At 35.6% G+C, this 13,763-nt stretch overlaps 1 protein-coding gene across 2 annotated transcripts in view; it reads left to right on the top strand.

Moving 5' to 3' along the window:
• The window catches only part of KIAA0232 (KIAA0232 ortholog), a 48,450-nt gene that overhangs the window by 12,937 nt on the left and 21,750 nt on the right, over positions 1 to 13,763 (top strand). For both annotated transcript variants that reach the window (XM_026846585.1, XM_026846586.1), the window contains exon 2: positions 3,529 to 3,666. In XM_026846585.1, the coding sequence (XP_026702386.1) occupies positions 3,529 to 3,666 (138 nt within the window). The remainder of the gene's footprint in view (positions 1 to 3,528; positions 3,667 to 13,763) is intronic.

Below are 13,763 nucleotides of genomic sequence, written 5' to 3'. Positions count from 1 at the left end.
TTGCTGAATAAAATGTAATGTATAGTAGCAAATGTTTACTTTCCAGATTACATCACTGAGTGGAAGTGGACTGACTGGTGAAGGTGAGGAGAGGTGAAGTCATCAGGTTGAAGGAAGATACCAGAGGCAGCAGATACCATATAGCTCAGGGAAGAATGGAGAAAGACTATTAAAGGAAATGTTTAAAAAGAAAAAATAATCTGTAGCACAGGTCAATGAAAGCTCTTCAGGGAGATTTTTCAGCCAGCAGAAATGAGAAAGTCTGTCTTTTAGTTTATAGAACTACAAATACTCTGATCTGTTGATGGTGCAAGAAGAAACTCTACCCTGCCTATGCAGCCTGGTTGCATTATTGCTCCATACAGCTTCCTAGTCACAGTTTGTGCTTGCACAAGCATTTGTGTGGTTGTGTGGAGAACAGGATTGGGAAAGTGAATCAGTTTCTTGAGATTGAGGTGGAGGAAATGTTAACCTAGAGAGGTTTCCTGGTCAGATTTGTAGCACAGACGCTTGTGCCAGCAAGAGTGAGGAAGGTATGTGGCCAAGAATAATGAAGGAAGAGGGGTTGATTAATGTGGTCCCACCACCACCTCCAGCAGCATTGCCTTCCTATACTGGTTTACCATTTGTGAAGCTGCTTGAGCATTTGTTCAGTTACTAAAGTGCTAACTGACTAATTGGGAGACTTCTGAATTACCATTTTCCCATTACTTATTATTCTAACAAAGTGATGCAAAATATAATTTTGTTCGTAATTTGCTTTGCTCTCATAGTTACAGAATATTGAGTTTGGCACTCTGACTACCCTAAAAGTTAATTTAAATATGAAGCAAATATGAAGGAATAATTGCAAGAAGTAATGTCTTTCTTAAGGATATGACATTTTTTGTATACTCATTTTATGAACAGCAAGAAGTAGTAGTCTTATACATAGACCAAAGGAATACTGTTGAAGTTCCTTTCTTTATGCATCTTCACATAGCTGCAAATCAAAGCACATCACGTAGAGCTAAATTTATATTATGTAGAAAAATCTAGTTGAAAAGAAAAAGAAGGGAGGTCAATTTAGTTGTCATAAAAGGAGAATTCCACATGGTTTCTGTGTCACACCTCAGGTTCTACAAACTCACTCAGGGTATATGACATTGTCTTTAGCCATTCTATTGTAATGATTTTTTTCTTTCTTTCTTTTTTAAAAAATTGATTTAGAGTGGTTCTGATAGATTATAACTCAAGAATTATGTGTAAGGATTTTTCTTCCCTGTTTTGCAGTGTTTTATGGGTGTGGTGTTTGATTTGTATGAAGAAAGTGCAAGGTCATCAGTTTAAGCTATATCAACATAGTGCTGATAAATATTGTAATTTACATGAGGATTTTAAATTTCAAAATTTTGTGTGGAATAGCTGTAATCCATGGTGTTAGCTAATCTTGTAAAATCTGAGTCTAAAAAACCAGCAAGTTTGTCCAGGAAAAAAAATTCAAACCTCCAAGTTTTCAACAGGCTTTTTCCTATAAAACCTAAAATGGTGGTGTGAAGCCCTCGCAGTCAGGTGTGACTGAAAACCATATGTTCAGAAACAATTTTTCTGTATATTGTATAAAGAGGTAGAAAGGAGAGGATTCTACTGGAGCTCTGTCCTCAGTTGCTGCATCCTACAAGATGAGTTGTTCCCAGAGTGCACCAAACACTATGCTTACTGTGGAAGGAGGGATGAGACTGTGATACATGAAGCTCTGGCGTGGGGGCCTGAGAGAGAATTCCATTTAGCCTCCCTTTCCCCTGTATAAAAAATTGGGTATTGGTTGCAAGGATTAAATTTTTAAAAATTGAAAACTATTAAAGTTTTGTAGACAGGTATCAGATTATCTTTCAGATTATGTGTGTGGAGGGAGAACTGAGTGAAAAGCTTTATAAATTTCTGTAAGCATGAAGGTTCTTACTGCTCTGTTGACTGCAAGCATGTGTGGCTAGTAAAGCTGCTTTTGCAGAGGTGAGCTTTAATGTACCAGTATAAAGCAAAGCTTTGTTGGTGTAGATAAAACAAAGTACTTTAATATATAGCATTTTGGTAATGTTTTCCTAGTGTAGATGTTGCCTTAACTTCTCACCTAAAAGCAGAATGAATTAAATTAACCCAGGGCACATTTGCTGGTGTGCCTGGGTCTCAGCAGTTTGTATACTTTCATGTGAATATTGAGAGGAGTTGGAGTGCTTTACAGGCTCATTGTATATAAAGAAATATATAAACTACAGTTTTGGAAAAGGTTTATGAACTTATTTTGTAAATATGGAATGTATATATGCACAGTCTATTGAATCTATTTTCTGATAATTTTTTCTTTTCTTTCCCTGTTATTTCTTTCTGTTAGCCCTTCTAATAACACAACAGTATCCTGGTCAAATTTCTTGTTCTAAATGAATCACTGGCATCTTGCACAAGTTTAAGGAAAAACAGAGTGACTGGTAGCCTTTTGTTTGCTCAGAACTAAATCCATTTCTTCATTTCTGGTGATCAAATAAGACTTTAAGAAATAAATTCAATAAATTGCTCTACTCTTTCCTGAAGGACTCAGTCATGTAAAATCATGAACAGCAGCCATTTCAGTGGCTACTTCTGGAGATGATTGGTCACTCTCCACCTCCTTTTTTTCCCAACTTATTCTTTGATTGCACAGACACAACTAGTTTCACTGACAACTTGGTTTTACTTCATTTTGAAGCCATGAGGAACTGTGAGCTGTTTTAAATGACTGTAGGGCTTAGCCTGGATTTCATTAGAAGTGGTAATGAATATGTTGAAAAGGTTGAAACAGGTATGTTGAAAAGCATCAAATCTGATGATAATTTTATAAATTCTGTAAAGTGATATCAAACAGATGTTTACATGTCTTCAGATACATAATACAATAATGTTGTTCTTTCATTTTATTGTTCTTATATGTATGGGAACCCAACCCTGCATGTCCCTCTCCCTCCTGTCCCTCCCTCACAGTGTTTAATTTTCTTCTGAAATTAGTTCAGTTTCATTTTAAGATAGTCACTGCTATCTCTAGTCATAATGATGTTCATTGTGAGACTGTGAGGCTTTGGGATCTATCATTGCGTTTTCTTCTTTTGGTTTGTTTAGCTTTCTATTAAGCTTGATCCTAATTCTGAACTACTTGCTTTTCATCCTTATTGTTTCAGAGATCAGTGAAAATCTCTAACATATTTTGTGTAAATTACAGTAACACACTCAACCCTAAGTTGGCCATAAAATGATCTTTATGGATATGCTTTGCAATTGGAAAATATTGCAGTGAAATGTGAATAGCTTCTGTCCCGTGAAAAATATGCGTGCTATTCTGAATAGTAAGTGCAAGTTTTCTGTAATCAAACTAGTCTTTCATTTGGCAAAAAGTAGTTTTTAGTAGATAGGATGAGGTTGGTTTTATTTTGAACAGTATGTTATCTGTAGTCCTGTTCTGCTATAGTACTGGGATATTAATGTATTTTAAATAATGTAATTTCTTTATTTTGATTTTAGGAGAATGACATCTTCCTGGGCTGGGAAAAGGGAGCTTACAAGAAATGGGGAAAGAGTAAGAAAAAGTGCTCTGATCTAACACTAGAGGAAATGAAAAAACAGGCTGCTGTACAGTGTCTTCGCTCTGCTTCTGATGAAGTAAGTTTGGACTATTTAATAGATTCTTAAGACTTTATGCTCTTCTTTGTGTTAAATATATTTAGCTTGTGATTCTTATAATTTGTGGCTTCTTAAAATGCAAGTTCGACCAGAGTTCTCTGAGAGTTCTTTATTTTTGTTTAGGAAATTATGAAATCTTGGTATGGCAGGAGGATTTCACAAAAGATTCTGTACTATCATGCTTTCCTTTCTGTAAGCCCTCACCTATTCTTGTCAGGGACAGTTGCAATGCACCAGTTTGTGTTGAAATTACCACAAAGCTTTGTATAAAGGTATTTCTTAAATTTCTGTATTTACTTTGTGTTGTGTGCGAGCAGCAAGGAGTGGAATATTTGGGCAGAAATCCATCTTGCTTTGTGTGTGCTGTACATGTAATCCAGAATTGCTGAATAAAATGTAATGTATAGTAGCAAATGTTTACTTTCCAGATTACATCACTGAGTGGAAGTGGACTGACTGGTGAAGGTGAGGAGAGGTGAAGTCATCAGGTTGAAGGAAGATACCAGAGGCAGCAGATACCATATAGCTCAGGGAAGAATGGAGAAAGACTATTAAAGGAAATGTTTAAAAAGAAAAAATAATCTGTAGCACAGGTCAATGAAAGCTCTTCAGGGAGATTTTTCAGCCAGCAGAAATGAGAAAGTCTGTCTTTTAGTTTATAGAACTACAAATACTCTGATCTGTTGATGGTGCAAGAAGAAACTCTACCCTGCCTATGCAGCCTGGTTGCATTATTGCTCCATACAGCTTCCTAGTCACAGTTTGTGCTTGCACAAGCATTTGTGTGGTTGTGTGGAGAACAGGATTGGGAAAGTGAATCAGTTTCTTGAGATTGGGGTGGAGGAAATGTTAACCTAGAGAGGTTTCCTGGTCAGATTTGTAGCACAGACGCTTGTGCCAGCAAGAGTGAGGAAGGTATGTGGCCAAGAATAATGAAGGAAGAGGGGTTGATTAATGTGGTCCCACCACCACCTCCAGCAGCATTGCCTTCCTATACTGGTTTACCATTTGTGAAGCTGCTTGAGCATTTGTTCAGTTACTAAAGTGCTAACTGACTAATTGGGAGACTTCTGAATTACCATTTTCCCATTACTTATTATTCTAACAAAGTGATGCAAAATATAATTTTGTTCGTAATTTGCTTTGCTCTCATAGTTACAGAATATTGAGTTTGGCACTCTGACTACCCTAAAAGTTAATTTAAATATGAAGCAAATATGAAGGAATAATTGCAAGAAGTAATGTCTTTCTTAAGGATATGACATTTTTTGTATACTCATTTTATGAACAGCAAGAAGTAGTAGTCTTATACATAGACCAAAGGAATACTGTTGAAGTTCCTTTCTTTATGCATCTTCACATAGCTGCAAATCAAAGCACATCACGTAGAGCTAAATTTATATTATGTAGAAAAATCTAGTTGAAAAGAAAAAGAAGGGAGGTCAATTTAGTAATAGTCCCTGTCTGCCTCCACTTGAAAGTTCATATAATCTAAAACAGAAGGGAAAAAGCCCTTTAACTAGAGTTTTGAAAGAATAAAAAGGTGTGTGATCTGAAAGGTTAAACAACTAACTTCCTACTTTGATTTCTGCCACCCTATCAGATTTTTATTCTTTGACATTAACCTATAATCTACAACCTGTAGACTTGTGTTATTTCAGGGCTCTTTTGACTTGTGTTGCATGCTCAGACAACTAAGCTTGCACATTTGTTGTCCTTAATGAAATTGTAGGTCATAATTTTTTAATGTATTTTCAAATACAGGGTGGAACCTTTAAACCTTAAAAAAAAAAAAAAGTTGTCACATAAAGCAGTTCTGTAGGTAGTTTAACATGTGTATTGCATAGGAGAGAAACACGGGTTTTTTTTTTGTTTTGTTTTGTTTTGTTTTTTACCCTGGAGTTGTGGGGGAGGAGTGATCCTGCTTTGACGCTAGTCATATTTTAAAGTAACTTGTAAGGTATCTTTTCTTCCTTCTTTTCAAACACATTTCCTATGTTGGTTGGTTTCTGCGCTTTTGTGTTTGTGCTAATCTGATGGAAATAATCATTAGTTTTTGGATTGTGAAACATAATGTTAAAATACTATTTCTGCTAAGGCATTCAAGCTGCTCCATGCAATGTTCATGATTTTATCTCTACAAAAAGACAAATACTCTTTCAGCTGTAGCCAAAATTAATGATTAGTGGTGTGTGAGTGAGGAGCACTTAGAAAAACTGTTGAGATACAAATAAATACTTTTTTTCCAGTGCCACTTGAATTTTTTAAAGTTGTTTTCTGAATGATCTGAAAATGTTTTCCTGTAGAGATTTTTTTGATCAAAAAGGTAGATGTGTTCATTAGGATCTTCATAAATATGTCAACTAGCAGCTTTGTTCTTACAGGTTTTTTTTCTTCTTGCAGTGGGTCTGGCAGTAGTCCCTGTGGGCAGTTCTGGAGCTTGCTTTTAGTTTTGCTATCTTAATGTGATCCTTTTTTCGAAGTAGGTGGATACAGAAATACCAATATCCTCACACATATATGAAACACTTGCTCTTCCAGCCTAACCCCTTCTTTCCACCTTATCACTGGAGCAAAACAGGCAAGGCTGAGGTAGCCCTTTAATGGGAGTAATTGAAAGAAGTCTTAATGTGTTCAAACTTAAGTCTATTTAAATAAAACTGAATTTAAGTTAAATGGTTAGAATGTTTACCCTGTGTGTGTCTGTAGAGAGAGTATATACACACACATGTGTATACACACACAAACAAAAGAAAAAAAAATAGGGCGACAATTAAAGAAAGACTTCAGGATTCTGCAGCCTGATCTATTTTAAGAGGAAAAATGTGCAGAGGGTGAAAAGATATTGAGGATTAATAACTTTTCTAACTTTTATAGGAAATGACAGAGATTCAGGTACCATGATTGTGATGTTTATGTTTAATTACTTAAACCAGCAATGTGTTGAGAAATTGCATTCTACCTCCTCCTTCTCTGCCAGTAATCAAAGGCCCTAAAATTGGGTGATCACTTCAAAAAGATGCTTGATGGGCAGAGGAAATCATAAAATAGATTAAGTGAAAATTGACTTGATAACAGTAAACACTGTTTTGTCAGTCTTTCATTTAATGAGTGAAATATTTTGAAATCTTATTTTTTCTGGATTTTCATTTATATAGTATTCGTTCTTAGGGATTACTTTATTTGGTAGTTAGGTTTTGTTTGAATTAGTTTTTTTGACTCATTAAAGAGAGTAACGTAAAACACTAGTCTGAAACAGAAATCCAGTTTTATGGTGGAGAAACCCAACATTTGACTTCAAAAAGCCTACAGCTTGGTGTTTCTAAAACATTTCCCAAGTTATGGAATGTGACAACTCTGAGAAGTTGCAGTCTCCTGACTGCTGTGCGTCAACTGTCTTGCAGTGGCAAAGCATGTTGTGGATGAAGTGCTTTTGTGAGAGGAGGCCTGATTTTGACAGATACTCTATGGTATGGTATGTGTAAGAACGCAAATTGTTAATGTATGTATGTTTTCAGGGCAGTGTTTTTTGTGACAAGCATTTTGATGTCTCAGATTGTCTATATTCATATGAATCTTTGGCTGCAGATGCTCTTGATGCAGTCAGAAGTGGAGAAAAGATAAGTATGTTGCAACTTGCCAGAAAATGAAGACAAAATGATGGTGAGAAGAACTTTTAAGACAAGTGCTTTAATGTAGCAATCAATTGCTATTCTTACTGCAGTTCTGAAGTTTTTTCAAAAACACTTGAATGGAGTATAAATAGCAGTTCAAAGACATGCTGAAGAATTGTTATTATTGACCTTGAGTAGAGACTTTATCTTAATTCTTATCCTGCTGAATTGTAGAAAAAAAGTCTTAAAATGTTACTTTGCCATTAACTGGCAAAGTAGAGGTATCCATTCTAATGAAATGTTGGGTAAAAAAACTACCTGTTTAAGACCAGGCAGTATTTGTGTAAAAGTCCTTTGAGGAAAGTAACAAATTTTATTCTGAAATTACTTCTCTAAATTTTAAGTTAAAACAATATCAGCATTAAATGGTTTTCTTTTGTTAGTTTTGCTGTTGTTTTTTTAATTCCTGTCTGGAATTAAATTGAGAAGGTTGGTTTGTTCATGTGCAATTTCTGTGATGATCTTTTTTTTTTTTTTTTTTTTAAGCCTCTTAATTCTGAAAGTCTGTAAATTATTTTAGTTTTGAATAATCAAACTTGTCAGTAACAAGACAGAAAGCAATGTTTTTGAGATTTAGAAGTTTAGTAAAAAAGTATAAGTTTAGAAATTCACCTGTGTTTGTGTTTTTGCAAGGTGGATACTGTCTGAACAAGATTGGAAATATAGGTTACTTGTTAAGACTGATATGTGTAAGACTTTTCAGTCTTACTACTGAAATTACTCATATTACCTGTCCATTTGATCATAAATCCAAGCTTAATTAACTTCTAACATACTAGTTTGCTGCTAAAATTGCATTGCTCAATAGAGTAAGTAGATTTTCAGCTGTGTTATTGCAGTTCCTATATAATACAGTTCATCCACTGAACACTTGTAGGATTACATGTGGAATTCCACCCCAAGATGGTGCTAGAGTTTCAGCTAAAGCAATCGGTGTGTCTTTTTTCTGCTGAACTGTATGAGGACATTTTAAGAATGAGCAAAGGAATCTACTTCATATGTATCTTTCTGCACTGATGAAACCAGATGTCCCAGACTCTGTTCTTCTCTGCCTATAGATAGCCACTTCACCTAAGGTGTTCCACAGCACATACCAAGACGGTGCTAGTGTCTAATGCTCTTATCTCTCAAGGCATGTCCTAAAGGGGTTCAGGCAATGTGGTCCATTTCCGAACTATCAAGGCTCTCAAAATCTGCTCACTGCCACATGAAACAGCATACAACATGTTAAAGTAAGAATTAATCTTGGTTGGTAGATTCCATAATGAATTTTGAAAGGGTGCTGCTCTGAGATACTTGACAGAAGCAACCAGTGCCTTCCATCCCACTGTTCTAAGAATTTACTGCTTGGGGATAACACTGAAACAATTGGTGAAACATCGTAACAGTAATTTCTTTGAAATGTAGCCAGGTGTGGGCATGCTAGTATTTGGAGCACTGGCTTTGTTTACATTGAATTAAGAGGGGGAATGTGACCCTTCTGATACCTGTGTTATCGTATAGGAGCACTTAGAGGAACAAGTGTGGCTCTAGTGCACAGTGTTGTTAAAAATTTGAAATGGTAATCTTATTCTCAAATGTACCTTGCTTTCAGAATAAATTTGAGATGTGTCTGAAATAAGATTCTGTTGAAAATTTAGCATTTGTCATCTTTCTTACTGTAAGTGCAGAACTGTCAAACTTCCTATGCAGTTATACATAAACCTCCATTTGAAGAATTAGACTCCTAATCAGGCCAAATTAATCAGTTGGTCATGATTCCATGTCTGAGCATGTTTTTATTGGTGGCCAGCTATTGTAGGCTCCAGAGATGATGGTATCTGTGTGCCTGTTAGGCCAAGGCACTATTGCATAATCTGTTTTGCATTTGGCAATAGTGATGTGCAAGAACTGAGGCAAAAAGACTGGTGGTGCCTGTAGCGCAAGGACTATGTTTTGTTTCTTCCTCTGTAGGATGCCAAGTTAACTAGATTATTTAAAATTAATTTATTATTATTCACTGATTTACTTCTGCTGTTCTCTGCTTCTGTGATACAAACCAATATTAATTTGGTAATACACTCTGACTACTATGCTGTGGTATTAGGGAATCAGCTGGTATACATTTGATGGTTTGTTAAGTGGTTGTTTTGCTGATTAAGGATACTAATTAAACTCTGACACCAGAGTGAAAAGAGTAGGCGTTTTACTGATGATAACCAAATAATGTGACAGTGTAATACAGAAAGGATGCAGTAAAAAAAAGCAGAATAGTGCACTTAAAACAACGAACAGGAATATACAGGGCTAATGTATCAAATCATTGTTACATGAGAGAGAGAACAGTGATTAAGAAAGATCCATCCCCACTTGCATACGTTACCATCACCCAGACCCGCAGTGGCTGGGCAGCCCCGGTTACAGTGAGGGTTTGCAGAGCCTGTCCCGGCAAGGGGGAAATCCTGAGTGGTGCGTCCACCCATAGGTGAAGCTGCCAAAGTCACTGCAAGCGGGCCCAGCCTTATATACCAGAGATCGACAGGCCAGAATAGCTGGCACCTTTGTTTTGAGCGGAAAATTTCTGGTTTCATTCTCCTGTTGGATTCCACCCAAAGCCTGGCCAGGGCTCATGGGGAGAAACAAAGGGAGTTTCTAACAAGGCCAGATACTTGGGTTCTCAGCCTTGAACAAGGCTAAACAAGGGAAGCTGGATACATTCTCTCAGCATTTCATCCTCACTACTGATTATATTCTACTGTAATACTACTGATTATATTCATCTTTCACTAGTGAACTCACATACTTTGTTAGTGATTACATACTAAGTTAGCAGATTCGACTTGAGGCCTGTTGTTCAGGCTTCAGTATTTCAATGCTTTAGCACTTTTTACATCAGCATAAGTGGGTTGTTATAACTTAATACAATACCTACTAGCACAATAGTTTTCAGTTATAAAATATACAGGATTCATCTACAGGTCAACTCTGGCTTGGGCCAATTGTCCAAGCCTTAGCACTTCAGTGATTTAATGATTTAACTTAAGTGTCTTTATATAACTAGAAGTTAACATGAACAAGAGCTGTGTAAAAAAACAAACCAAAAAAACCCACTCAAACCAACTGCCCAATATTTTAACTTCTTTTTAAAAATAAGTGGAAAACATCAGTCAAAAAGCCCTGTAAGGAGGATAACAAAGTGCTAGGATGAATACTGTTAATGTAAAGGACAGCACAAGAATGAAGCACATTGTGTAAAAGCCATCTTAACAGATCAGAAAGGTGAAATGCTGAAGCTGCTGTTGAAAAGTCCAAATTTATTAAGCCAATAAAATGAAGTTAATGTTCCAAAACTACCGTAATGCTTCTTGAGTTATATATCTTGACTGTCTCAGCAGTAAACATGTCAGTGAGTCTGAGGATGATTGTTCAGAACTTTCTTACAGGAAATGCCAAAAAATGCACAAAACTAATGAACGATATCTTTCTTCTGGGTTGTATCCAGTTGGCCTTCTGGAAAGGGATATACTAGCTGTTTCCAGAATGTACCTCACTATTTAGGAAACAAATTTGAAATTTTTCAGGAGCTAAGAAGAATTTTAGACAGGATATATGTTTTGAAAAATAAAATCAAGGTAGGACTGATGTCATTCAGCTTCTTCTGTGAGAAAGCGCCATAGGGTTTTATTTTTTCCAACAAGTCTTTGGTTTTTTATGATAATTTAATTTGTATTGGTTTAAGAGAATTTGTATTGGTGGCTCTGTATTGTCAAATCCATGGGCTTCTAAAGTTTTTTTTTTCCTTTTTCCTCTCATACTAAGTAAGCTATATGGTACTGAATTTTGCAAACTCTATCAGCCTGTGCTTTATAACTTCAGTTACCATATAGAAAAATAACCATCACAGAATAAAATAATTACAGTAAATCAGTTCCTTTTTCCTTATGACTTTGGTATTTAAATAGATATTCATAGTACCACATACCTGATTTATCAGGTTACTGAAGCCGCTACTGTCAGTATAATAGTAAGTTTAATGGAAGTTGACAAAAGTTTTAATTTATTTCAGTTTTTGTATGGTTTTCTTGATATAGAAAAAGTATATATTGAACTGGAGAAATTATTTGTGGGAGCTTCGTAGTACTTTGGGTTTTTTTGTTTTTTTCCTCATTTTACATCAAGCTAGCATAAGTGAATTAATATTTTTGTATTTCTTATATTTACTCCCATAAACAATTTTGTCTTGGAGGCTGAAAGTGGGTGTGCAGTATGACTGAAAGTTACTTCATCTTGCATGAATTCCTAATGAGAATGGGAGCAAAATGGGGCAAGGCAATTCTCTTGGTAGCAGATAAGTCTGGGACAGAAAGTTTGCATATGCACATTTTAGAGAAGGTGGCACATTCTTTCACATACACAAGCGTGGCCATGAAAATGCCAGAGAAGTTGGTTACAGAGCTCTCCTGAGTAACACATTACGTTTTGTCCCAGAACAGTGTTATTAGATAATAGTTTTCCTTAATGTAGAACAATAATTTTCACCAAAAATTTGATTTGAGATCCATTATGAATTTTTATACGCACAAGCAAACTTTAATGAGTATGGCAGAGTACCTACTGAGGAAATTTCAAGTGTCCTTTCTGCATTTCACTTGATGCAGAAAATAGCTTCTGCATAATTGGTGGGAACACACTTTAAAAAGTTTCTCCCATTTCACTGATAATATAAATAAGAATATTCCAGCATATGCAAGCTGAAGTACTGTGATAAAGTGAAATCTTACAGCAGCACTTCTTACAAGGATAGTAAGAGTTCTCTGGCTTTGAAGTCAGCATGTTTGTTTATAAGCAATACATAATAATAAAGAAGAATAGTTTCTAGAGAGGAATTATCCTTTCTTGGGTGGGTAACTTAATCTCAGTGTAGTCTGCTATGGGAGAGAGCTACAAGAACAGAGTTTTAAATAACAGAAGACTGATTAGCTGCTCTAGTAACCTACATTTAGGGATAATGTGTTCATTTTAAGTTACTTTGAGCTGGTAGTTGACCTCTTCTATCTAGAATTAGTAAATAACGTGCTAATATCTTTCTGTTTTAGAGTGTGAAGTGGTGAATTACAGCTCTGAAATCCAAGCTTGTACTTAGATATGTGATTTACCTTTCCTAATGCTGTTTTAATACAGAAGACAGGGCTAAGAGACTTGCAAGAAAGTATTTGGTCTTGTTGGAGTGCTATTGCTCCTCTATTGTTTGAGATTGATTGAATTTTTTGTGATACTGTCAGTTTGCTTGAAAACTTGGTGTTCTAAGGTCGCACATCTGTTGAAGATTACTTGAATCGAGTATTGGTGAGCCCCAGAAAAGAAGTTAATAAATAGAATTTGTTTTTTCTGCCTGGTCCAGTGTCTTTGTTGTAAATATTTGTGTTCTCAGTACTGAAGGATCAAAATGTTGTTGTACAAATACAATATATGAAATGTTTCTTAGTGTCATCCACTTTACTATGCTGGAGGAAGATCCCATAATGCAAACTGGAACCTTGTTTTATTCCTTTCAACTCTACCTGGATTGAGCACCCCAGAGAGGCTGCTGTTTTGGTGGATTTATTTATTTGTTCATTTATCTATGTAGTGCTGAACTTGGGGTTAGGGATTTTTTTTTTTTTCTTAGTCTTGAGCACCTCTTTTGAGAGGACTTGTAATCAGATGAATTATACTGTATCAGAATGTTAGAAAATTAAAACCTGAATTTTTATCTAGCTCTCATCATCCTACAAAATATAGAAATAGATACGTGGTTGCAGTGAATCACATTTTATGCCTTATTCAGTTCATGTGGCTTAACAGCTGATTGATATAGAACAGCTACTAATCCTGCTCTTGGTGACAGGCTACATGCCAAGAAAACAGTCCTGGTACACTACAGAGTATCATCTTTGGAGAGTCTTATGACCTGTTAAAAGAATGATTTGAAACTATGAATATATTGATTTACTTTGATTTTTAGATTGTTTGAACTTGTATTCTGTGAAAGAAGCATCTATATTCTGCTCTAGTTGATCCTGCTTCAGCGGGGGTTTGGACTAGATGATCTCCAGAGGTCCTTTCCAACGTAAACGGTTCTGTGTGTCTGGGAAAGTGAAATGAGGATTTATTTTAAAAGTGTAAGCTAGAAAGCTTTCAAAAACCTAAACCCAAATGAATGATTATTTTAATTGTTAAAGTAAGATGAAGTGTAATGCTTTTGTCTTTGCAAAAAGCTTAAAGAGGAACAAGGAACTTTCCTCTTACCTTACAGGTGTGAAGTAACAAGCTATGTTTAGTAAATATTTTTACACTACACAGTTCAAAGCTTCTGGAGGAAGCTATTAACATGGTAGTCTAGAAGAAAAAAAAAAAAAAAAAAAAAAAAAAAAAACCCCCAAA

The sequence above is a fragment of the Athene cunicularia genome, assembly GCF_003259725.1.
Source record: "Athene cunicularia isolate RWA chromosome 4 unlocalized genomic scaffold, athCun1 chr4_part1, whole genome shotgun sequence".
Classification (NCBI taxonomy): Eukaryota; Metazoa; Chordata; class Aves; order Strigiformes; family Strigidae; genus Athene; species Athene cunicularia.
This window is presented reverse-complemented; position numbering and strand designations above follow the sequence as displayed.